At 38.1% G+C, this 27100-nt stretch overlaps 1 protein-coding gene and 1 non-coding gene across 2 annotated transcripts; both read left to right on the forward strand.

The window, feature by feature from the left end:
• The first annotated feature begins 106 nt into the window (after window positions 1-106).
• Window positions 107-20558, forward strand: LOC112051429 (methylcrotonoyl-CoA carboxylase subunit alpha, mitochondrial). The gene is made up of 14 exons (XM_052881390.1): window positions 107-412; window positions 683-887; window positions 1698-1915; window positions 2394-2541; window positions 4054-4191; window positions 4894-4989; window positions 5867-6050; window positions 7480-7670; window positions 13391-13522; window positions 14025-14195; window positions 14852-14975; window positions 15518-15711; window positions 16657-16794; window positions 19020-20558. Exons 1-14 carry the CDS (start codon window positions 381-383, stop codon window positions 19176-19178), a joined length of 2130 nt encoding a protein of 709 aa, XP_052737350.1. The 5' UTR covers window positions 107-380; the 3' UTR covers window positions 19179-20558.
• Window positions 20559-21319: 761 nt separating this feature from the next.
• Window positions 21320-21392, forward strand: Trnaa-agc (transfer RNA alanine (anticodon AGC)). Its single transcript has one exon. It is a non-coding gene; the product is annotated as a tRNA-Ala (tRNA).
• The last annotated feature ends 5708 nt before the right edge of the window (window positions 21393-27100 follow it).

Genomic DNA, 27100 nt, shown 5'->3' on the forward strand with positions numbered 1-27100 from the left:
TTATTTATTGTTTGACATAGACAATGCACCAAACACCAGAGCCACAGTAGGCCAGAGCTGTAGAGAACGATGAAAAAAAAATTTGACATTGACAATTGACATTTAACTCTCTCGATCGAAACTCGAAATACTAATTCCAAAGTAAACAAGTTTTTTTTCGAACTTATCACTATCAACACAAGTCACAATACAAATTATTATTCAACGGAATAATTAAGCGATAAAGAATTTTATATCACCATGTATGACGACACTCTCGTAATCGCACATTCGTGTTTACACTCATTATTCGTTAGGGGCTCGACGACCAATTTTATCATAAGTCCCGCTTATCAGAAAAGAATTGATTTAGTCTTACTATTGTTAATTATACCCTAATCATGTCGTACTTACATAAGTTTACGAGAATTTGGTAAGTTTTTTATTAAAATATTAACATTTAATGTTTCATTATTTTTATGAACTAATTAATAATTTTTAAATTATATTCATACGTAGCGCTCCAATTTAGGCTGCATCAGCGCTTACTAACAGGGATGATTGCAGCCAAGTGCTGATCTATTTCTTTTTATCTTTACTTTTAACTACAATTAAAAATAACATTTTCCAACATCCTTTTTCTTTACAATTTATTTGTAAGTTCTCTGACAGAGGTTATAATAATTTAAACTATTCATTACAGCACAGATTTAAATCTTAATTATGCGGTCAGATTTAACCATGCACAGCAACTCAAGAGTGAAATCCAGAGACGTCACATAGACAAAGTATTAATAGCAAATAGAGGAGAAATAGCATGCAGGGTTATGAGAACTGCTAAGAAACTAGGAATAAGGACCGTAGCTGTTTTCTCTGATGCTGATAAACATGCTATGCATGTGGAAATGGTAAAAATCTTTTCATCTATATAAAAATATAATTGTGGACTACCACTTTTATTTGTTATAACTAGTAGGTCTAGCATTTGTCAACAATGTATCTCAATAAGAAAAATGACATATTGTGTCTATAGCTCGAAAGTATGTCTCTCTTTTTACGAGAGATTTTATGGTGCACAAGGTTAAAAACCTTGTGATAGGATATATTAATGCCTTTATTTGGATCAATTTAACCTATAGTAACATTATTTTTGGATTGGATATGGGATATTATAAATTGTACATAATGGATAATTCTCTTTCCGATACATATTTATAATGAAACCTCAGGCAATGCATTTTCACATCTGTAAAGTGCATGCCACTGATCTGAGTAGGTACACTGAAAGCGATTGTCATAGAGCCAAACTTGGTCACCCTAAACCCACCGACTAACTTTACTAATGTTACTAATGTTACTTTTGCTGAGTAACATTAGAGCTCAGTAATTTACAAAATATGTTTTTGGGAGAGCTTGCGCAGTAGCTATCTGAGCTTGTTCCCCTGTCTGCTTTTTACCTTGGTAGGTATCTATACCTAGAACTTATACAAATTCTTACAATCTTTAAGATGAATAGGCATCTTCTAGGCAATCACATTCTACCTTAAGTCACATCTACAGTTACCATCAGGTGAGACTGTGGTCAAGGGAGAGCTTATTGCCCCTCTTCTACAAGGAGGAAAGCCTAGTCTTGCAAGTTGTTCATTAAAATAGACTGATGATGGCAATATATTTCGTGATGTTTTCACTATATCAGATAAATCAGTTTTAACTTTTAGGCAGATGAAGCATACCACATAGGACCAGCACCTTCTAGCCAAAGTTACTTGAATGCAGCAAAGATCTTAGAAGTTGCAAAGAAGTCCAATAGTCAAGCCATTCACCCAGGATATGGTTTTCTGTCAGAAAATGTTGAGTTCTGTGAAAAATGTGCCCAAGAAGATGTCATTTTCATTGGACCTCCACCACCTGCAATAAGAGATATGGGTATAAAAAGGTAATCTATACTTTTAATAAAACTGTAACAGGTCAAATTGTATATTTAAGATATTTTGAAAATTTTAGTTGGAGGGCATTATTTGATACTGAAGCCAAAAATATATGTATTTTATTTTTTGTTTGTTGTCTTGTATTCTATTTGTCGCTAAAATAACATCAGAAGAGGGGAAACAGGGGTCGGAAGTTTGTAAGGAAGTCTTTAATTTTTTCAAGTTATGTTTGTAAAAATTGGTATGTGAACCAGAAAAATATTAAAAATAACTTTAAAAAAATATAAATTGATTAGTGGATTATTTATTATGTTTAAAACATGTGAAATATAAAGAGAGTGAAATAAGAGTTGAAATTTTTACATTGATTTCCACATGGACAATGTCCTGGGTGTCTGCTAGTTAATTATACACACATACACTCTTTTTATATAAAAAATTAATGACCCAATAATATATTAATATTTTTTTATTTATATATTACAGTACATCAAAAGCAATTATGTCAAGTGCAGGAGTGCCCATTGTGAGAGGTTATCATGGGGAAGATCAAAGTATAGAGAGGTTACAAGCTGAGGCACAGAAAATAGGTTTTCCATTAATGATTAAGGCAGTCAGGGGAGGTGGAGGAAAGGTAATTTTTTTTATAAAACACTATTTCTTCATTTTGATTCAATCATGTTAAGTCTATATAAAAAGTAATTTTACTTTCTCTGAGTACAAAACTACTATAACCTTCTTACTACTGTACTTACTGTAACTCCTTCTTCTTTGTCCTTTTGAGTAAAGTAAAGTTTAAAGTTTAAATTCTAATCCATGTCTATAAGTTAGGCTTTTTAAGTATCTGCTTGAAAAGTATCAAGTCTTAATATAGAATAGAAAGTGTTCTGTACAGTAACATAATTATACTCGTACTTATTTATGTGTTTTAACTTTAATTCTCCAGCTTGACAAGTTTAAACAGTTTTGTATGTCAATTATAATAATTAAGGCTAATTGTGTCTGTATTTATAATGATAACCATGAATATTATTAAAATACTTTCTTTAAAAACTCGTGCCTGTTCGCGATTATCTTATATTGGCATAGATATTGAGCGACACGACACAGAGAAAATTCTTTAAAATGGTTATAATAAACAGTTTATGTTGTTCACTAAATTTCAGCTATCTTGATACATTTAAACTAAACAGTGTGGACTCATTCCAGGTGAGAACACTGCCTATTGATAAGTTACATTTTATTTACATTTTAGTAAATACCTACCTATATAAGCTTAAGAAAACTGCACAGCACTTTTCTTGTTTTGCCTTGGTTCACTTTACCATTGTTTCTGACTACTGTAAATACTGAACTATATAAAAATATGATGCAATGATATTATTACTCAGACTAATTAGATAAAGACCTGCCTCGCAAGACATTATTTTTCTGTCAAAGCATATGATCAACGATCTTAGGCGATTATAAACACTGTCTCTATAGAATCGATGTTTCATGGTTTACAATCGTGTCCGTCGGATAAAAACCTCCGTAAAAATACCTTTTTGTGTAGTTAAATGGTGTAAAAAACTAACAAAAACTGCTAGTTTAGTATAAGATATGTATGAAATCTAAGCTCGTTTTTCTTAGAAAACGGCAGAAAATTTTGTTCGTGAATTTGGGTGCGATACTAGTCCATATGTATTTAGTCTGAGTATTATTATGACTTAAATATAGCTGTTATATATAATGATACATTAGGATAAGTTATTATTCAAAATACTATTTAATAGACGATTGATAAGTCTGATGAAGTTTGGTGTACCTATATCTATACTATCTATACTAATAATGTCTGTCTGTCACCTTTTCACGGCTAAACGGCTGAACAAAACTTACTTACTAACTATTACTTACTTATTGACCCTAAAATTAAAATATAAGGGGGTGAAATAGGCGTTGAAAGTCCTTAATTTTTTGAGTTACAGTTTTAAAAATGTGTTCATAAATTATAAAAAAATATGAAATATAATGTGATTAAATTTAATTTAAATTCAACCCCTAAAATGGTGAATTAGGGGTTGAAAGTTAAATTGATTTCCACGCGTACGAAGTCGCGGGCGTCCGCTAGTTCTACAATGAAGTGAACAAAATATGTTTATAGGGTATGAGGATAGCTATGACAGAAGCAGAGTTCCTGCCACAATTGGAATCTGCAAAAAGGGAATCTCTGAAGTCTTTTGGTGATGACAACATGCTTTTGGAACAGTACATCACAGATCCGAGACATGTAGAAGTTCAGGTAAGTTACATCTATAAACAAACTTACTTTAAATATTATAGTTTGGCAAATTCGTTCGTAACAATCCGCAAGGTCCGCGCGGGCCGGGAGGGGGGTAGCGATGGCCCGCGTGCTCGACTTCATACCCACAAAGTCCTTGCTTCTGTCCCGCGCGCTCGATTTCACATCCGCGCAATCCTTCCCACTCCGCAGTGTATAATATTACATAATTTCTAACAATTAAATCATAACTTTAAAATAGTAATTAGTATAACTTAAAGTATTTTTTCATAATATATCAACAAATAACACTTATCTGCAGTCTCATCAACATTAAGTGACAAGGCAGTTTAAAATGGTATCATATTGGACTTAAAAAAGTCTTAAGAAGAACTGGCTGATTTCTACACATCACACCAGATGGATAGCTTGGATTTCATTGAAAATAGCCACCGGGAAGTGTACCTCATCGAAAATTAGATCTTCAAGGATCAAAACCTATACCATCTTCTTCTTATTGATGTAGAGGCACTACAGGTCTTCAAGAGGTTCCTGTATCACATTCACCCACTTCCGATCTAATAAGATCGCCACTACTAGACTAGACTAGATTTCCCCTCCAATACTTGTTGCCCGGTACAGCAGCAGTTTAAGACCATCTTGTAATCAAAGATATCATTAATCCTGCCAACAATCGTCATCAAATATATATTTAATTTCAAGGTCTTTGCCGACATGCACGGTAATGCAGTTCATCTGTTCGAAAGAGACTGTTCAGTGCAGAGGCGGCACCAGAAAATCATCGAAGAAGCGCCAGCGGTATGCATATCAAAATTGTTTTTTTATTAATCAAGTTCTAAATGCACACAGTGTGAGAAAATGCCCACAACCCATAACTTCATATCTCATATTCGTTAATTGTTGTAATTTTAATATTTAGGGCGTTTATATAAAACTCACGCTAACGCTTGCGACTTTGTGCAGTGTCGTTTATACTTTTAACTAATAGACGACACATGCTGCTTGCTGCATGGTAACTACTGGTACGATTTGAAAAATTCTTTCAGTGTTAGATAGCCCATTTATCGAGGAAAGCATAGGCTATATTTTATCCCCTTATCTCTACAGAAACGGAAACCACGCGGGTGAGACCGCGCGGCGTCAGTTAGTCAAGAATAAAGTAGGTTACTGATGGTGAAAACCAAATTTCAAATTCAAATATTAGTATAGATATAGACAATAGATAATAAAAGCAAACAGAGGTTCTGCAGCAAATTCAAAGGAGGATACTCGAATACCTGGGTCATTTAAGGCGAAGCTCCAAATAAGACCTGCTCCAGATCCAGCAATATGAGTACAGTGTTTCAAAGTAAAATTAGCCTTAATGATTGCTAACCTCCGACAGGAGATGGCACTATTAGAAGAAGAAGAAGATAGATAGTAAAGCAGTGACATATGGTTTCATTTCATAGTATCTAAATTATCTATTTTAAATGTTCTGATTTTATTACTAACTAGCGGAGCGCGGAACATGGGAGCCATGGATTTTTCCGGGATGAAAAGCCTATGTGGTAATCCCGAGTAAAGTCTATTTCCATTCCAAATTTCAGCCAAATCGCTTCAGTAGCCGCAGCGTAAAGAAGGAACAAAAATACACACACACAAACTAGTTTATGATATTAGTGTGATTTTCCAGCCAGGGCTTTCTGAAGAAACCCGCAAGTCCCTGGGCGAGGCCGCCGTACGCGCCGCCAAGGCGGTTGGCTACGTCGGCGCCGGCACCGTCGAGTTTATCCTACACCGGCAGACGCACGAATTCCACTTCATGGAGATGAATACGCGCCTACAAGTGGAACACCCTATCACTGAAATGATAACAGGTATGTGGTAATGCCTTAGTGTTGTATTGAAATATTACAAAGCATTTTTTTTTTTTTAGAAATTTTGCCATTCAATTTCACGCCAAAAACCGTTTAAACTTTTTAGGGTCCCGAACATACCCTACAAAACGGAACCCTTATTGTTTGTAATCACACTCGTATCTAAATATGTTATATTTGTTTAGTCACCATCAATTTTACATTATTGTTATGAACTGGGACCTTTTGTAAGAACTTCCAAACACCAAGGTCCTAAGCCGCCTGCATCCTGCAGCTCCCTTCAAGTCAACAACACAACAACAACCGATTCATGCGTCAGACCACGGGCGCTCCGTGGTTTGTGCACAATAACGACCTACATAGAGACCTAGATCTCCCCACAATAGCCCAATATATGAAACAGCTCTCGGAAACTTATTTTGAGAGAGCCGCCACCCACCCCAACCAACTAGTGGTTGAGGCTTGCAGCTACATCCCCGATATCAACGCTGATTGTAGATCTAGACGCCCAAAAAACGTCCTTTACGATCCTGACGATGACATAACAAACGACAATGCTTCCCAGGCAACACAAACACAAGCTACACAGCGTCTTCGCCGGCGAAGACGAGGTCCCCGATATCTGACGTCACCCAGACGTGGGCTTTTTAACTCACGATCTCGGGGGCGCCCGGACTGATACACTCAGGCCAAAACACCCTTCCCGAACGGCCCTCTAAGTCGAGGCCTGAGTCTCAGAGGAGACGCCCTTAGAGAGTCGTTCCGCCCATCTACTCTGCTTCTGCCTTCGGGCCCCATCAGGCGATGCACCTGCGCTCGCCCAAACCCCCCGGTGACGCCGCTGAGGTCCCATAAAGAGCCTACGGCACTTACACAATCAGAATATAAAACTTCAAGTCAAATGTTGTCAGTCTTGGTGGGCGTCTACTAACATTGCGGTTTCCGGTGGTCGCATTTCCAACACCTTAGTGGTCACAGAACAGACAGCGCTTAAAGCTAACGCTTTTAGCAATAGAAGTAGCAAGGGGGCGTGGCCCGCTTAAAGCCAGGTTTGCGGAACTTCGCAAGCGTTTCCGCTTATCAGTCTGGTTTTGTTTACTGACATTGTATTTTGTTCTGTGACAAAAGGAACAAATAATATTCAACTCTAAAGTAAGGGTAACATGTTTTTTTTTTTCACTAAATATTATACAGCCAATTACGTAAAGAGTTTATCAGTGTGATGAGTATTATTACAATATACATGTGTTCGTTTAGGCGATGCCCCGGGTACGCTGGTTTCAATACAAAGAAATAGCACTTTATAATTTGTTATCTCTTATATCAGTGGTGTTTTCTGTAGTGTTACATCAACTTTCATGGACTATTTAACCTGCCCATTGCCCGGTTAACTTCGCGTCGCGTTAAATTGTCTAAATATTAATTCCAGGTACAGATTTAGTGGAATGGCAACTGCGTATAGCGGCGGGCGAGCCGCTCCCCGTGGCACAAGAGGACATCGTACGGCGCGGCCACGCCGTCGAGTGCCGGATATATGCCGAGGAGCCGGGCGCGGGCTTCCTGCCACGCGCAGGCACCCTGCATCGACTGACACAGCCCACACCCGAAGATAACGTGCGGGTGAGCAATGAAAACACATTTACATACATATGATTACGCACCATTCCCACACCGGTAAGGAGAGACCACATCCTTGCATGTGCTATGTTCCTTGCATATCTACCTTGCTTCTTCCATTCTTATCAATCCTATCATAGAAGTTCGTTTAGGTACTCTCTGTTACGTACATTATTTGTTTCGTATCAATGTCCGGAATCCATCTGGAGAGAAGCACCTGTCTTTCCTTGCCGAATGTCAGCTAATATCACCTCTCCGATGGTGGCGCCCCCTTGCCCCGACCTATTACCTATGTACAAGTGACCGTAGCGAGCCGAGTGAATGTTCGTCATTAAGCGTCGTTTTTTCACGCCGTTCACAAGTCAGCCATTGTGATCACGGAAAAAACAATTTATACCTACATATTAGGTGCACATTTTATATTTTCTGTGAGAATAAACCTCTCCGAAAATGGAGAACGTAAGTGATTTTGTTAAAAGTGAAATAAAAACGTGCACGTTCTCCATCGTCGAGTTCCAGCGGCAGCGGCGGTAGTGATCCTACGAGAAGTCGCAGAGCAGAGCATGTAAGGCTTTGCAAACCGTGAGTTACGTATAGTTTCAATTTTATTACAACATTTTATCACATTTTCAACAAATCCTATGAATAGAAATAGTGAAAATACGTGTACAATTAGAGACAAAGCGACGGTAGTAACGATTGATCTTGGCTTAAGACGTCTGCAAATTAGTACGAAATTGTTGCTACTTTATAGGAATCTATTTACTAAGGCGAGTCATAATCCTCATGAATTTATTTAAACATCGTTTTAAATACGAGTATTGATAAACTATATATTGTTGATATGTTCCTTTGTTACGACTTTTCTTCACTTAAAAGAAAAATGTGGGTACCCACATTTTATCATTCACACCCGGAGTTAGTACGAAAGAAAACGTTTAGAGGTACATAATTATGAAAGAATTGCATTCAAATATACTGGAATGTTCTTTCGCAGCTTTGTAAAACTTCTCAGGTTGCCAAATAGTTGTTTTACAAGAAAGCGTGACAAATATTAGTAGACTTTAGACTTATTACTCTGAAAGGTCATCTATCCATACAAGTACAAAACAATGGTAGGTGAAATGATTTTATCAATTTATTTTTACGTGAAATGAAAATTTTAAATATGATGTTTTGTATAAAATTCCTCCCAAGTGCAAAGTGATTTTCAAAACAAGGGGGGGGGGGGTGGCTAAAAAACTTACCCTTGATACACTTAGTTCCAGAAACAGAGCAAAACTGTCTTGTTTCTTCATCGTGACATTTCAAGAACAACATCTATTATACTTACCGATAATTCAAGCTAACGTAACGAAAACATTACATTACATTTTAAGACGGATGTTTGAGAAAAAAAAAAAAAAAAAAAAAAGAGATTTGAAATATGTGGACCATCAGACATTTTTAAATGGTGTTCATATCTTCAGACCATATCGTATACCTATTTCAGTTTTAGTTTCTACTCATGCAGCGTTTCAGAAATAAAACGTACACTGTGTATGTATACTCAATACCTATTAACTTTTGCTACACAGGTATACGTAATGTTTATTTTAGAACTGGCGCAACACAGCTTTGTCCATTTTGGTTTTGGTACCAAGACTGAACCAAACATTCCGACCAATCCTAAACTTGACTTAACTGAACGCAACTGATGGAAAGAGAAAAACCGCTTTCGCCTATGCAACCAATTTTGCACCGCATATTTCTAAGGCTCGATTAGCACTGAAGTTTAGACAAACAGCAGCTACTTCAGCTGGCCTATTTGACATTCGGTCTATAAGCACCTAAAAACCTTTGCAATAACAACGAATTGGGTGTCAATCGAGGAACAAGTGTACCTTTTCTAGAATACACCCTTCAGACTGTAAGTCGGTCCTGGTACTGACACAATACCTCGGGATTGTCGGCATAACTGGGATACAAGCAACGTAAAGTCTTTGTAGGAGTCGTATGTGCTTAACGCTATGCAAGACACTTGAGCGACATCTTCTTAAACGTAAGAGGAAAAGCAATGCTAATCTCATATGGACTGGACTGACCCTTTCACAATAAGGACTGTAAACATTAGAATGGATAACCAACTCCAAGAAGTCTGTGCTGACTCCGATACTTTGCCTCAAGTTTCTTGGCAAACTGGGACGCAAGACGCAACGCAAAGTCCCCTTGTCGGAGTCGAAGTGCTTAACGCTACGCAACAGCGCTTCAGCAATAGCTCCTTAGTCGTAGGTGGTCTCTCTGACAAATATCAATCTCTTAAAGAGAGGCTGACCTTTGCGACCTGTGTGTGTTGGGCCACAGTCCTTCGAGCAGCTAAGTCAACAGGTTACGTTTACAACACGCCTGTTGCACTGCCTAGGACGGATAAGCAGGCTACACAGTTGGACAATGCAATACTACAACCGACTGCTGCCGATAAGTCAACATAGGTGGAGCAGGGCGACTATTCCTATACCGTTGTGCCCAGATATAGATTAATAGGTCAAGAATACCTATAGAACACATGGCAAAATAGATCCGGCAAAACACCTATTGGCCATGCCAACACACACTCATATTGGCTTTCAGATGTGGATTGAAAACGCAATTCAATGACATGAAATTCACGATGTCTTGGACGAATGACTCGCATGGTACGCACACCAAAAGGAAATGTACTGCGATACTTTATCAGCATTGTCGATGGCAAAGTGCTTAGATGCTTCTTCAGATCTATAACCGATACGTGGATTGCTATATAAACAGAACAGAGTTACCTAGCAGTCACATCAGGTCCTAACATATAATAGCTCAATATTTCCTGGACGGGTTTAATACAGAGTTGTCCTCTCGAGTCAGCAAACTTAGTCAGAATGATTTTTCTTTTTGACGTGCGACAGCTATATTATTTCAAGTGTGAGACACGCCCAAAACAAGCGTCTTGTGTAGGAACTACTCATGCTGAATAGCCTTTCGAGAGCAGATGATCAGGACTAGTAAGCCTTATACACAACAACACGTTATGTGTACTAAAGAAGCACAACTGGTTGTCTCTTCCACCAAACCTCATCGTACACGGCCACCGGAATCATTCTAATCATTTCGAGCGGAAAGCTATTAAATTTTAAATTTTTAAATTTGGCGAACACACACACACACACCACAAAACAAACAGATGCACATGCCCCAGTGATTCAAGATTATAACTACTGAGCCTCACCGATTTTGAGTGACTAGAAATGTTGATCGATTAACCTGATCAAGGGCAGCAGTTATCAGTATCCAGCCGGCGCTACAATCATATGATAAAGCCAGTTTGAGACAGATGTAAAGAAATGGTGTATCCCACAAACCATTGAATTTATATTCTACAACGTTGGACAAATAGTTTGCTATCTGTCTTGGATGACAAATGCCAATACAGAAATCGGTACCTAATATAAAAAATTTACTAATTTGACTAGTAGGTGAGATGGGCTTATATTAATGCTTCTTCACGTTGGTATCGATACCCAAAGCTATTTCAGTATCGGAAGAGAAGTTAAATTGGTATCCTAAACTTACCACCGTATTATATAGTTTCACATGATCCTGACAAAATCGATAATTTCTACACCCAGTTTAGCAAGGGCTTCTTCACCGTTGAACATGGATTGTCATAATTTTATCAATCAAGATACTAGTACAATGAACAGCAGTGACGTGCACCTCATACATGCAAAGGATTCGCTTCTACCGGACTCATTTACCGTCACCATAATCAGCCGGGCCTGCCTACTTTTGGGATATGGAGCTTGAATCCACCATGCTGCTACAGTGAGGTCTATTATTTAAATAAAAGTAATTAAAATTCATTTATCGCCAGAATGATGAATCTAATGATATTAAATTACATTTCGATGTGGCACAATCTGTCTGATGGGTTGTGGTAAGTAGATTATTTATAGGTACATATCCTAGTTCCTGTGCGGGTCACTGTTGGCTAACATATTTGGACTCTAAAGTGCAGAGTATCATTAAGAAGCAATTTATATAGAGTTTTGAAATATAATCAGTAAAAAATCCAAGTATGGTTTATGGGTTTAGGCAACTGTTTTGTATTGCTGTAACTGAATGGCAAAACATAACTAAATTAATAATACTAGGAGCTATGTTACGCATGCATCTTGAACAATAATAGATTAAATAAAATTGTTTTACAAGATCTGTAAAGCAAATCTTTCATCAGATTCTATACATTTCTAGAAATTCGGACGGATTTGGAAGTCAGATTTAATTACTAAGATCTAGAATTCTAGAAAATCACTGATTATGAATTCCAAAATAGGTATACATAACTGGATTACCTAGTGCCACTATCAAATTCCTTAATTTTAAAGTCCTTAGTTTAAAAGTCAATATACATACATATTAAGAGTATATTTGTTCTCCAAAATTGAGAATTTTCATTTATTCAAAAATACTTTTCAGTATAATTCACATTAAAGCGTCAACCTTGCGAGCACCAGGTGATAACAAACACTTCACTCAAGATGGATTCCGGACATTGATACGAAACAAATAATAGAGAGTTTTAACTACCAATAAAACTTACCTATTATTTTTTCATCAATGTCCGGAATCCAGGTAAGGCCTACCTGGTGCATCATGAGTATAATAATGGCGAACATTCACTCGGCTCGCTACGGTCACTTGTACATAGGTAATAGGTCGGGGCAAGGGGGCGCCACCATCGGAGAGGTGATATTAGCTGACATTCGGCAAGGAAAGACAGGTGCTTCTCTCCAGATGGATTCCGGACATTGATGAAAAAATAATAGGTAAGTTTTATTGGTAGTTAAAACTCTCTATTAATAATATTTATAGTCTGTGTAATTGTCAATGTCAATGTTATGTTACTTGTCTGTCTAATTGTCTTGTCTATTGTCTACTGTCATGTCCTAAAGTCTGTACAAGTACCTATCCTATTAAATAATATAATCGCCAAGCATCCGTAATTTTATTTACCATTACAAACGTTACACTCTCGACCTGGCCTTTGTTGGGAATTCCATTTCCATTTCCATTCACCCTTGCTTTTTAACCCTTTTTGTTAGTATTATTTCCTTCATCCTCAATATGTGCCCAAAACAACTTTAATAGCCAAGTGCGCAAAAGGCCCTGGAAAGAAGAAGAAAGAAGAAGTCTAAAATATCTGAACATACCTTATTCGATTTTATTAACAAAAGGTTTACAAATTAAAAATTATTATTGTAGAGAAAACATCATCTGAGGATGATTTAATTTTGGAATGATTAACCACAACTATTTAGTGTCTGATAACTACCTTCATAGTCCATGATTAACATATTTAATTGATCATGTCATCAGGCCCTGTGTTAAAGTCCTGGTTGGAGCTACAAAGGTCTTGAGTTTTTCTTTCCACCAAGAAATTCTCGCAGCAGATTGTGTTTGAGCTTGTACCACCATTGCCATTTTACCAATACACTGCAAGATACCTGGAGGACTTCGCTTTGTCATAAATCCCTAGAACTTTGCGTCTTCATTTGTTATACACATGGTTAGAGTATGGATCCTCCTGATACTTACACCTTTAGTATTGGAGCAGCACACTACAACTAGATTCTACGCCGTCTCTAATATGAAAAGGCCTGTGTCCTGTTAATGATGATGATGATGAATCTGTATTTATTATTCAACAGGTAGAGACTGGAGTGAGAGAAGGGCAGGAGGTGTCCGTTCACTACGACCCCATGATCGCCAAACTCGTAGTGTGGGGTCGCGACCGCACCGAAGCGCTAGCAAAGACGAGGCGCAAACTATCAGAATATCAAGTACGTTTAATTTAGAGCTTGCAAAAAAGCTTAAATTTTTATTTCGCGACTTATCATCATTACCGAATGCATGCCTTGATAGAATTTTATTTATTGAAGAATTTTATCTGACTTACACGAACAGCGAAGGTGCGAGTTGACGCATCTCTTTAAAGGGTGCATTACACCAAGGCCACTGTCACAATTCACAAGTATCGAGATAAGCTCGAAGTTATCCTTTGTTGGAATGTGGACCCGGCATCCGTACGATGAATCCATGGAATCCTAAGCTATATGACTCTAAAATATATAAGTTATTATATCTGAGATTTTTTACCACCTCCACCTCAACACATTGAGTTTATGTCTATGAAGTAACTCATTATACAATTTTAGTTATTTTAGACATCACATTTTGCTCTAGAATCCTTTATAAATGAAAGAATTATAAAGCAAGATGCAACAAGCATTTGAGATGCCAGTCAAGAGTATTTCATATACAAATCTTTTGAATTTTTGTCAGGTTGCAGGTCTGGAAACAAACGTGAACTTTTTGCTGCGTTTAAGCGGTGCGAGCGCGTTTGTCTCCGGCGACGTGCACACAGGGTTCATTCCGCAGCACGAGGCCGAGCTGTTCCCGCAGTCGAGCAAGCAACTGAGCAGCGAACAGGCTGTACAAGCTGCACTCGGATATGTAAGCATATCTATTGCTAACCGCTCTAACGTGTTCATCGTTTGCCATGTTGGTAAACAGCGCACATCCAATATGGCTTTAGATATAGTATGTACACGTCAAGATGCGTCAATCAACCTGATGCGTAGATCGCGAGTTAAGCTCTATGCGCCTGGTCTATGTGTGAACAATTATTCATACATATTTAAACAAGAACACAACAAAAATTGCTTGACGGCAAAAATTAGAGTGACGAGCGACGAGTGAGTGAATACTCTTTTCTTTATTCTTTACAAATTAGCCATTGACTAGAATCTCACCTGATGGTAAGTGATGATGCAATCTAATATAGACATAACAACTTGTTAGGAGGCGGATGAAAATCCACACCCCTTTTTCGGTTTCAACACATCGACATCGTACTGGAACGCTAAATCGCTTGGCGGTTCGTCTTTGTCGGTAGGGTGGTAACTAGCCACAGCCGAAGCCAAGCCAAAAGCATCTAAACTACTAAGCTTAAGGCCTAGTTCGGACTACTTTAGTATTTAGGCGAGTACGAATGATTTTTGGGCGGTAAATCCAAAAACTGTTCGTACTCGACTAAAATACTAAAGGAGTCCGAACTAAGCATTAGTCTCATATCAAAAATGTTGGATCGTCAAATCTTTGTTTTCCAGTTAATCAAATCACAAAATGACGCAGTCACAAATGACTCGTGGAAAGGGATCTCAGTGGCTCCTACTGCTTGGCGTCCTAATTATAACTTACAAAAGACTGTCACGCTCAAGTTTGACGGCAAAGGTATGTTGTTATAACATTAATAGATACACTAGCGGACGCCCGCGACTTAGTCCGCGTGAAATTCACTTTTCACAAATCCTGCGGGAACCATGGATTTTTCCGGAATGAAAAGTAGCCTATCTATGGTATTATCTATCTTCGTTAATATCACGTCACCGCAAACGCAATCATAAACTGTAACGTCATTCGCTACAAAGCATCGGTTTGTGATTGGCGCGTGATATAATCAAATCACTGCAAAAGCCAATCACGCTGATCTCTATGAATGACGTCACTTGCTAATGTGTGTGTGTTTCGGCGGCAAAAATTTTACGTAGATATTTTTCATTTGTATTAAACTTTTTACTGGTAATCATTGACGGGACAAAATAAAATATAGCTTATAATACTTTCATAATTTCCTTTAAACACTGTTTACAAAAGAGGCAAGTAGCCTATTGCCGGGTGGTTAGGGTAAGCCTAGGCCGGGGATGGGCATTCTCTTTTACTGATAATGATGAAGTTGATGTCACAAACTAACGTCCGTATCTTGCATGTTTCAGATATAAAGGTGACAGTGAAAGCCGAGAACAGCCCTAAATCGTACTCCGTCAAAGTAAATGATGGGGAGTGGTCACCAGTAGAAGCGTACGTCAAGTCTACAGAACAAGGGTTGCGACTGATCTCTAAACTGGGAGATAAAACCAGTAACGTTGGCTTGATGACGCACGATCATGAAGTGCATATTTATGATGAAGTAAGAATATATTATAGTTACATTACACTAGCGGACGCATGAATTCGTCCGCGTGGAATAGAGTTTTTCCCGCGGGAACCATGTATTTTTTTGGGATGAAAGTAGCCAATGTGTTAATACAGAGTATTATATCTTCGTTTCAAATTTCAGCCAAATCGGCTTAGTAATTGCAGCGTTAAAGAGTAACAAACATCCATACAAACTTTCGCGTTTATAATATTAGTAGGATATTAGCAGAGTCCTCGCTATTTCACCCACATAGCTTCCTATATCTTATCAGTTATCAATGCATTTCTGTATGTTAAAGTAAAGATGTAGCTTTCTAAGGTGAATGAATTTTACAATCGGTTGAGTAGTTTTGAGCGAAGGTTTTCTATAATTATGAATAATTATAATCATTTACTAGTTTGGTTCCATACCTTGCCAACCCCTTAATCATGAGCTTGTTTCTGCAACGCGGCGTAATTGTAATCGCGGCACTTTGTGATGCGAATCTTGGGCATACAAGTTTAAAAAGGCGTTTATACTTTGCTGACGCTCCTTCATTTTACATACATAATGTCATTTAATTTCACTACAAACAAAGAAAAACCTTCATCATATAAATAGAACTAGCGGACGCCCGCGACTTCGTCCGTGTGAAATTTAGTTTTTCACAAATTCCTCGGGAACCATGGATTGTTCCGGGATGAAAAGTAGCCTATGTGTTCATTCAGAGTAAAATCTATTTCCATCCCAAATTAAGCCATAGTTGCGGCGTTAAAGAGTAACAAACATCCAAACAAACATCCAGACAAACATCCAAACAAACATCCGTACAAATATCCTTACAAACATCCATACAAACATCTATACAAGCATCCATACAAACTTTCGCGTTTATAATATTAGTAAGATATCTATAGTTTGTTTGTGTTAAAGCAAAGAGATATAAATGTTTCACAGAACGGCCAAACAGTGGTGCAAGTGCCGCCGCCAAAGTACCAGGCACTGTCTGGAGATGACGCAGCCTCCTCTGCGAACAGTGCATCGTCCCCCACCCCTGGCGTCCTGGAGAGAATACTGGTTAATGCTGGAGATACAGTAAGTTTATGTTATTTCATCCAAAAGATTCATCAATTCATCATTATTAGCCTATATTAACGGCCAGAAGAGAGACAGGGCCAGGTCTCTCTCCTTATATGAGAGGGGATATGATATGCTTAGCAGTACTGGATTAAGGTAAATTGATGCCCTAATAAGCAATCTTTCCCTGTGGGACCCCTATATTTAAGTGAACTACAAAGAATTAATTAAAAAAAAATATATAAATCAATACATAAATGGTAATTTTTTGAAAATATTTTGAAATGGCTCAACTTAATGTGCTTGCTTTAGCTTTCTCTATTTGGTGCAATTTCTTAAATAGCTTATAGGATAATCCAGGGCTGGGCTTAGACCGTTCTCGGGGTTTGACGGGATAGGGGGTGACTAATTAACGTTTATTATGAGACGTTATGCCTTGTTGGGACTACTTTAGTATCGCCCAAAAATCGTTTATACTCGACTAAAATACTAAAGTAGTCCGAACTAGGCCTTAGTGATAATGACCGGGACCGAGGAAAGCAGAGGTCATATCCACTGAGCTATCACGTCTCTTATATAAAGTACTAGCGGACGCCCGCGACTTCGTCCGCGTAAATTTCGATGTCAACTTTACTACTACCCCTACCCTACCCTACCCCTACCCTACCACTACCCCAACCCTACCCTACCCAACCCCTACATCTAACCTACCCCTATCCTACCCCTACCCCCACCCTACCACTACCCTACCCCAAACCTACCCCTACCTTACCTACACCCTACCCCCATCCTACCCCTACCCTCCCCGTACCCTATCCCTTTCCTACCCCTATCCCACCCGTACCCCTATCTCACACCTATCCTACCCCTACCCTACCACTTCCCTATCCTACCCGTACCTCTACCCTACCACTACCCTACCACTACCCTAAACCCGGCCCTAAACCTACCCTACCCCTACGCTTCCCTACCCGTACCCTACCCTACCCTGTAACTTCTCTATCTTACACCTACCCTTAGCAAAATCGGTCCAGTCCTTCGAGAGTGGTTGTATGACCAAGAGAAATAGAGACTTCTATGCTAATAATATAAAGAGGTAAAGTTCGTGTGGTTGTAGGAGGTAATCTCTGGATCTACTGGACCGATTTGGAAAATTGTTTTACCAATAGAAAGCTACGTTATTTGCGAGTGTCATAGGCTATGTTTGATTCCCATATTCACACGGGAACAGGAACTACGTAAATGAAAGCGCCGGGCGTCATATAGCGGAATTTCTGCGTCTTTTAGAAATTTTGTATTATCTCCGAAACTATTTAAGTAATTAACATGCAGTAAAGGGCAAATCTTATCTCCATAATATCCTTGTGATTATTAAATAATTTATTTTGATAAGGATTTAAGTTAAGTAGCATAAATAATGACGCAAACCTAAGTATATAAAATTAATAATTTTTAAAACACAAAAGGTACTATATCTGCTAATATATAGAAGATAGATATATGGTGTCGCGCACTTTTTTGTAGAACTTTTAAAGATACATAAAGTCTCCATACATTAATTTCAATTTTACACAATAGTTAAGGCAGCGCATGCGAATAAGTCTGTTTAAGAGGACTTTCGGTCCGACCTGTATGACAAAAACTGTGTTAACTCGGCTAATATATATGATACCAATATAAAATATAGCCTATAGCACTCCCCGATAATGTAGCATTCTACCAGTGAAAGAATTTTTAAAATCGGACCAGTAGTTCAGAAGATTACCCCATTTAAAAAATGTGACAAACTTACAAACTTTACCTCTTTATAATATTAGTATAGATAAGGGATGATGACAGTTTTTTAAAATTGTATATAAATTAGGAGTATGCTAAAGGTCAGATTTGCAGTGCTGCCACGGATCCCTGAAAAACGCCCCATACAAAATGGTACGATTTAATGACGTCGTAGTTCATAATGATCGTTAGATTTGTATGGGCGTTCAAAGAAAATTACTAATATATTTGTTATTTGTGCATTTATGTTTATCACACTAATAGTTCATATATTGAAAAATGACTGAAAATAAAAGATTTTTATTAGATTTTGAAATTTTATAATCTTATTTATTTTGCAAATATCCAGACAATCTTTGCTTTTTATGTATAAATTAGTTAACATTGACCTTATTTACCTTTTTAAGTCTCATAAAAATTAATATATTCAAACTTAGTCATCATCCCCATTATTTTTATTTGTGTAGGTGGTGAAAGGCCAGCCACTGTTCGTAGTGATAGCTATGAAGATGGAGTACGTGGTCCGGTCGCCGAGAGATGGCGTTGTTGCCACCATTGCGAGTTTCAAGCAAGGAGACGCTATTGGGAAAGGCGCTCAAGTCGTATCATTGAAGGAAGATAGTTAAAAGAAGGAACCTAACCAAACTATAAGAGTCCAAGCGTGCCTCGTTCGTTCTATCGTTCTATATCGTTCTAATCGTTCTATATGCAAACCACATCACATTCCATAGATATCGCTCTATTTCATACCAATGTAACGTAAAGAGATGAAATGACTAATGTATGGCTGTCCTTGGCTCTTAAGGTGGGTACAGATTGGTGCAATGCAACATGTAATGTAATATTCTGCCTTACATTGCATGTTCCCTGCTGCCTTGGACTTGTGGCGCGCGCGGTACGCGCATTGGCTGCGAATCAGTCGGCTCAGTCCTGCGCACACTGCGCGTCCCTTTGTGTTCGTACCAAAAACCGACAAATCTCGGATCGAACCGCGCACGAGTTGTAACGCTCGGAGCGTGCGCGACCCAGGCGCAGTTAGTGCGCGCGAGGCGTCCAAACCACGAGCATTCGTGATACATTACAGCAATGTGGACGTCAAATTCTTGCATTGCATGTTGCATTGCACCAATCTGTACCCACCTTTATACGCCGTACAGACTGCGTGCTTTAGTATTTTAGTCGAGTTCGAATAATTTTGGAATTACCGCCCAAAAATCGTTCGTACTCGATCGCGTTATATCAGCTAGGTAACTTGGTGTTCTCTTATGATTGTTAAAGGATCATTTGTTGTCCCGAAAAGATTTAACGAGGCTATTTTATAAGTACAGCTCGTGAGGATTAACTTGACACCTGACTCGAATGATGTCGATGTGTTTGGCCGCCAGGTGTCAAGTTAATGCGCACGGGTTATATAGTTAAGTATTTTTAAAATATTGTTCTGCATCATTGTGTCTGTAAGTACTGCCATGTAGTAAACATGTAATATTAAAATAATAAATAATAATATATCAAACTACGGAGCGGTGGGCATCAATATATGATTTCCTCTTTGGTGGTGGGTTTTTAAATCCTTGCAGTGAAACACGTCTCCTATCCTACTAATATTATAAATACTATTTAATATAATAATACCGCAAGTACTGAACCGATTAAACTGATATTGCAATGGAAATTGATTTTACCCTGGATTAAAACATAGGCTACTTTTCATTCTGGTAAATTCATGGTTCCCGAGGGATTAGTCAAAAACTAAATTTCACGCGGATGAAGTCGCGGGCGTCCGCTAGTTAGACATATTGTGACGATGTTATCTGGAGCCTGGGCTGGCCCACTGCAGGGCTAAGCCTCTCTCAAAATTGATGATATTTCAAGAGAGGAATTAAGAGCTTAGGCCCTCCATACTGCTCCATTGAAAATATTGGATTGGCAGGCTATTTTGTTATTGTGTTAATTTTTATTTATGATATATTTTTTCACATATCTCAATAAAGTTGTTTTAAATGTAATAGTGTTTTTATTTCAACAAAAACATTCAATGGTCTGGTTGTTTTTAGGTTATCCAGAGAAAGTCAAATATAGTGCGTCTAATATGAGTAAAAGTTAATAAAAATGGAACTAAAAAATACGCTGTGTGACAACATCACATTTACTGCCATTGTCAGAAAGATCTGTCATTATAGACCAACCAATAAGCAACCATAGATGTAAATCATGAAATCACTTATCTTAGTACCCATAACACATGATGCTTGCTTCCGGGCTAGATAGTAAGTATTTGTACCGGTACGGTAAGTACTGGCAGAGTAGTAAATAATAAGTAAAAGAAACTTGCAAATCTTATTCTATAAAACATTTTATTTACTGACTTTTAATGACATCTCGTTGAGATTTAAAATATCAGTAGGTATGGTTTAAGCTATGAAACCTGTATAATGAATAGGTAGGTACTTACTTACGAGTATATTGCCCATCCAAGCCAATAACATCTACCGTTAGTCATATTTAGAAACATAACATACCATTACTTAGCAATTTAAACATGTAGGTAGGCTACCTAACAGTAATTTTATTTTGCCAAGATTTACTTAACTACCATAAAATTTATCTTCTACTATTAATGTATCATGAAGATAATGATATACTATCGGAATAAGATAGTAGCTAGACCTTGACAAGTTGGCTAGTGGTAGCGGCCTATGAAAGTTGTTTCCGCATAAATCAAGGTCTTTTAAAGAAATCATACTATAAATTCAGTGCTGCAGACAACGGGGGCGTAGCTCAGATGGTAGAGCGCTCGCTTAGCATGCGAGAGGTACCGGGATCGATACCCGGCGCCTCCAAATATACGTTTTTTTTTTTTAATAACTAGGGAAGAAAATAAAACCTTTTATAGAAATATACATATTTATATAACTAAAAAGAAAAATCTAGAAGCGCCGCAATCACATTTTTACTACCACCGTTGACAGAATTAGTTTCATTCGTTTTCCACAATATTTTTTCTTAACAATAAATATATATAACATATATATTTTTAATTATATATCTAAATTTAACCTTTATATACTAAAAAATTAAAAGTTGAGCCGTGACGTGTCGAGTGAAGATGACCTATGCCTCCGATTCCGGAGGGTGTGGGTTCGAATCCGGTCCTGCGCTTGCACCTCGAACTATTTCAGTTGCGTACATTTAAGAAATTAAATATTACGTGACTCAACCGATGAAGGAAAAATATCGTGAGGAGACCTCTGGGTGTGTGAAGTTTGCCAATCCGCATTGAGCCAGCGTGGTGGACTCTTGGCCTAACCCCTCTTATTCTGAAAGGAGAGTCGAGCTCAGCAGTGAGCCGAATGTGGGTAGATAATTAATGTAATTAATAAAAAGTTGTATTGTATCCTAACTCTGTGAGGGAATATCGCCTATAAAAATCTATCTACCCATAAAAAAACATTGTAATGCGGTTCTTTGGTAACACAGATTTCAAATGGGTAAGTTCTACCAAAAAAGATGCTTAGATAGTAATATTTTTGTCTCGTTACTCGTTACACAGTCATTATATTAATTACCAAATCGGTTGGTAAATATTAAATAAATTATTATCGCATACCAGGAACAAATTAGTTATAATAAGTACCAATTAATAAGTATTAACATACTCGTAACCACGATAATTACAGATGAACCTAGGTATTTACTGCGCTATGGTTCTACCTAGACATTTACACATATACCTACCTTTCTAGGCCTAGATACCATACCGCCCCATCGAAATTATTTATCATGGTTCGCACAGTGGTCCTTATCTGTGGTTTCAGATGATACGCTTCTTTGTTCTATTTCTATAGCCCTGAAACCGCTGCGGTTAGATAGGGTTCGCTGGAAACCTGCCAAAGAAATTTGACACCTATGTTCTGTCAAGTTTTTTTATTTAAAATGTTTTCGTTTCCATATCATTCAAATACAAATATCACCATCAACAACATTAAATACTCGTGGAACTCGATACAAACTTTGAACCCCTATTTCACCCCTTCTATTAATATTTTTGAATATTTTATAAATAAATAGTATACTAATCATTTTAAAAACTATAACTCAAGAGATAAACGATTTATATTAAAAAACTTCAACCCCTTTTTTAACCCCTTTTTGTACACATACCAATTTTTGCAAATGTAACTTAAAAAATGAAGGACTTGTCGTACAAACTTTCATCCTCTTCTGATTACATGTCCGCGACATAAAGTAACTTAAAATCTTCTACATATTATCGTCTCAACAATTTTCATTTAAATTATTCATTCAGTAATTTCAGCAGGCCCTGCCAGGCGATGTTTTTGCGCTAAATCCGCCGATGGCGACGCTGACGTCCCATTAAGGAGCCTACAGCACTTACACAATAAGAAAAAAAACACAAAACATGCAAGGGACACGTACTTCAAGTGCTTCTAAAGCCTCATGTGCTTTTACACAATTACACCGGCAACTATACCTTTCACACCAGCGGTTGCTGACAGAAATAAGCATGGCGGTAGTGCTACCCCGGACGACTTGTCACGAGAAGTGGGACTACCTTATATACATTTTTATATTCCTATGTTAATTTTAACTCGTGCGTATTAACTTGACCTGACCTGGCTCGAATGTTTGTTTAGGGTAAAAGTTTTGTTTTATTAGTGTCCGAACTTTCGGTTTCGGCCAAGGTTCGGCGAAAAACGGGTTCCGCTGCAATAGTGTACTTGTTAGTTTAGACTTTACAGTATACTTTATTAAAGTGCGTCGATCGCTGCCAAACGCATACAAATCGGTTGATTTGTGTGAAACACTAGAGTGAAAAGAAGTTCTTTTTCAACAACCAAATCTTAGGTGATCAATTTGAAGCTAACAGTCCTTAGCGCCGGGAGGAGGGTCGAGTTTCTAGTCAAGTGTCAAGTTAACTCGCACGAGTTATACACGAAATTTTAGAAGTAGGTACCTACCTACCTTCCTACTCGTAATTTCAAACATGTTTCAGTTTTAAGGATATATAAATAATCAGGATCGTAGGTAGGTACCTACTCGAATATTTTTTGTAGCCCCATTGTTCTTTTGAACTTTTACCTGATACAGGTTTTGTATGGTGGTTTTTTGTTGTTATATCGGCATTCCAGCAACAGCTGATCGACACAACAAAGCCACGTGATCTTTTAAACTTCATCCTATTGGTCCATCCTTCCCCTCGAAAATTATAGGAATGAGTCTAAAGGCAAGTTTACGAGTATGTTATTTAATACGTAGCTTTTTTTATAGTACTTTATTTTACGTTATATTAACTTAACGTTCGCGACTTCGTCCGTGGGAAAAATATGTAAACTTTTGCTATAAGTTAGGTAAGTACCATTTTTTAGAAGAAAGTGGGTATAAAGTAAATATCTTCGAAATATATGTAAGAGTTTAAGGCATAACTGATTTTTATAGATCTATAGAAGAGAAATATGTTATATATAACTATGCATTTTGTTATAAGTTCGTTTAATTTTGTTATATCTTCAAGCGTTTGCTATGAAACCGCTCCCAGGCAGCTTGAGTTTTTCCGACACTTTTTTTATATTATATCGTCATATATCAATCAATTTAAGTACAAGTAATTTTCACAATTTATTTACCGAAACCTTCCTCATAAATCACTTTATCTATTGGTGGGAAACGCATGAAATTCTGTTCAGTATTCTCTTTTGGATGTATGTTTTAGTAATAGTGACTAAACTTTTTATTACAAAGCTCATCCATGTTTTATTTATGACGCCAAATGTTCTGGTTTAAAAGCCATAGTCGTCAGTAAGATCGTCCCTAAATTATAATACAAACAAGAATCTCCTACTTTGGTACTTACCCACAATGTCAGTACCTAACCTTGCGGCAATCGACCATTTTGAAAATAATAACTAAGTAGGTAGACATTTCCAAAAAGCCTTTTCCTTATGAATAACGTTTTTATAAATCTTCATGCTGCTTAAATAATCCGAGGATGTATGACGTTTTTCGTCATACCTTTCAACTAATTTAGCCTTCAATGTAAGTAAGTACTTACTGGTGTAGGTACATTAATTTAAAAGGAAGACGACGACTACGATTGTCTTTAAATTATTATCTACCAAATATATATATTTTTTAATTACAACAGAATTCAACTCATGAAGGTACTTACTCACGAAATTAAAAAGCGAAAAATAGCACTATAATATTTTACAACTACTGATCACTTTGAAGTCTGTGCCAAGCCTTTACAAATTTTTATAATTTAAATAAATACAATTTAACTTGTGTTCAAAACGGTCGCTAATTGAGGTTGAAATAAATAAATTATTAGGTATGCAAAGATTTTATTAACACTACGCTAATAAAAACCACACTAGAATTGTTTAATCTTAGCGTCAGGTGGCTATATTACCTGTATTAACATCATGTGCAATAGAAAATAAGCTGTTATTCCACGATGAGTTGGAAAGCTGATGTAGTGTATTGTTAACATAAAATATTAAACACTTATGTATGTGAGGGTATGACAATAAATAATCAGTATTGAACTAGCAAGTGGCGTTTCATTACATGGTGGCAGCGGTGCGAGTTATTTAATTAGTTTTTAGAAGTTTGAGGCAGTGAATTATTGAAATAAGTGAAGATTTAACGTAAGTGACGTTAATACAAGTTTGTATTACGGTAAAATGGAGCACGCTCGCCCACCGGCTGAGTTAAACATCGATGGCAGTCCAGCCGCGCGAGCGGACGCGTGGACAAAATGGTGGAAGCAATTCGAGATCTTTTTAAAAGCATCGGGGACGATTAAGGAACCACTAGATGTACAAGCCAGCTTGTTAGTGAATCTCATCGGGCCAGAGGGTTATGAGATATTTTCAACCTTCACGTATGGTAAAGAGGAAAGTGCAGAGGACGTGAAATGTCTTAAAAGTAAATTTGATACTCATTTTGGAACAAAGAAAACTAATGTTACAATGTTACGGTTTAAATTTTTTACGAGAAATCAAAGCGAGGGTGAGCCGATAGGAAAATATGTTACCGCGCTCAGATTGCTCAGTCAAGATTGCAAGTTTGAGCATCTCACAGACGACTTAATCAAAGATCGCATAGTATGTGGTATTTCTAACAACGTCGTTCGGGATCGTCTACTGAGGACTGATGATCTAAATCTCACGAAGACTATGCAAATCTGTGAGGCCGATGAGATATCGAGGCATGAGAGTAAGCAAATAGAAGAGGCGAGTTCGAGCGTTCGTGTGGACGGAGTGGCCGGGCGCGGCCAGACCGGCCGGAGTCGGGACCGCGGCGGAGTGCCGGCGGCGAGGCGCGCGCGCGGCTGGTGGCGCGGCGCCGCCCCCGGACCTCGTGACCGCGAGCGCGGGGCCGCGCGCCAAGGGGCCCGCGCGTGTCAGCGTTGTGGTAGTGAGTTTTGTGAAGTGCAATGGTGTCCAGCGGCTCACGCGACCTGTTACACCTGCAGGGGCAGGGGTCATTTTTCAAGGGTATGTAGAATGCCGGGGAAGAGGGTGCACAACCTAAGTGAGGGTATTGAATCGGAAGGGTCTGATGATGAACTAATCTTTGTGAATGTGATAGGTAACAGTGAAAGTGATAGGAAAAGGTCGAAGGAATGGACAGATTTATTGGAGTTTGGTAATGGTAAGAAGTTAAAGTTTAAGTTAGATACCGGTTCGATGTTGAATATATTGTCTAAATTAGATTATTTGAATCTAGGTCTTAGTTACAAAAAATTGAGCCCTTACACTGGGCGAGTGCACTCTTATACCGGCAACATTGTGCCGATAATAGGACAATGTAACCTATCTGTTAAATATAAGGAAGTGTTTTATAATCTGAAGTTTGTTGTATGTAACATGCAATGTCAAAATATATTAGGATTGAGTGCTTGTGTAAAACTGGGCTTAATACAAAGAATAGATAACTTAGATATAGACAAAAGTTATTCAGATTTATTTTCGGGTATCGGGAAATTGCCTGGTATACATAGGATAGTTATAGATAAAACGGTGCAACCCAGTATATGTCCGTCGCGGAAAATACCACTAGGTCTCCGAGAGAAACTCCACAGTGAGTTGCAGCGCATGGAACAGCTGGGTGTAATTCGCAAGGTACAGCATCCAACAGAATGGGTAAACGCTATAGTAATAACAGCGAAGAAAAATGGGGATATACGCGTGTGTTTAGACCCGCGGCAGTTAAATCGCGCGATCCGGCGTGCGCACTTCACGTTACCCACGGTGACCGACCTCGCGGCGAGACTGCGCGGGGCGAGCTGCTTTAGCGTGCTCGACGCGCGCTGCGGCTTCTGGATGCTCCAGCTGGACGACGTTAGCGCGGACCTGTGCACGTTCAGCACCCCTCACGGCAGGTACCAGTTCTTGCGACTACCCTACGGGATAAGCTGTGCACCAGAAATATTCCACGCGAGAGTGCGTCAGCACCTGGAAGATCTGGAGGGAGTCGACTCATTCATAGACGACATCGTGGTCTGGGGTAAGACTCGGGAGGA

This window comes from Bicyclus anynana, chromosome 4 (assembly GCF_947172395.1).
Source record: "Bicyclus anynana chromosome 4, ilBicAnyn1.1, whole genome shotgun sequence".
Taxonomy (NCBI): Eukaryota; Metazoa; Arthropoda; class Insecta; order Lepidoptera; family Nymphalidae; genus Bicyclus; species Bicyclus anynana.

What these genes read in the sequence shown, in the direction of transcription:
- LOC112051429 (XM_052881390.1), top strand. Translation starts at nt 381, where the DNA reads ATGTCGTACTTACATAAGTTTACGAGAATTTG. An exon ending in CATAAGTTTACGAGAATTTG is followed by an intron (nt 413 to 682) that starts GTAAGTTTTTTA and finishes TATTCATTACAG; the next exon opens with CACAGATTTAAATCTTAATT. An exon ending in GCAAACTATCAGAATATCAA is followed by an intron (nt 13,523 to 14,024) that starts GTACGTTTAATT and finishes AATTTTTGTCAG; the next exon opens with GTTGCAGGTCTGGAAACAAA.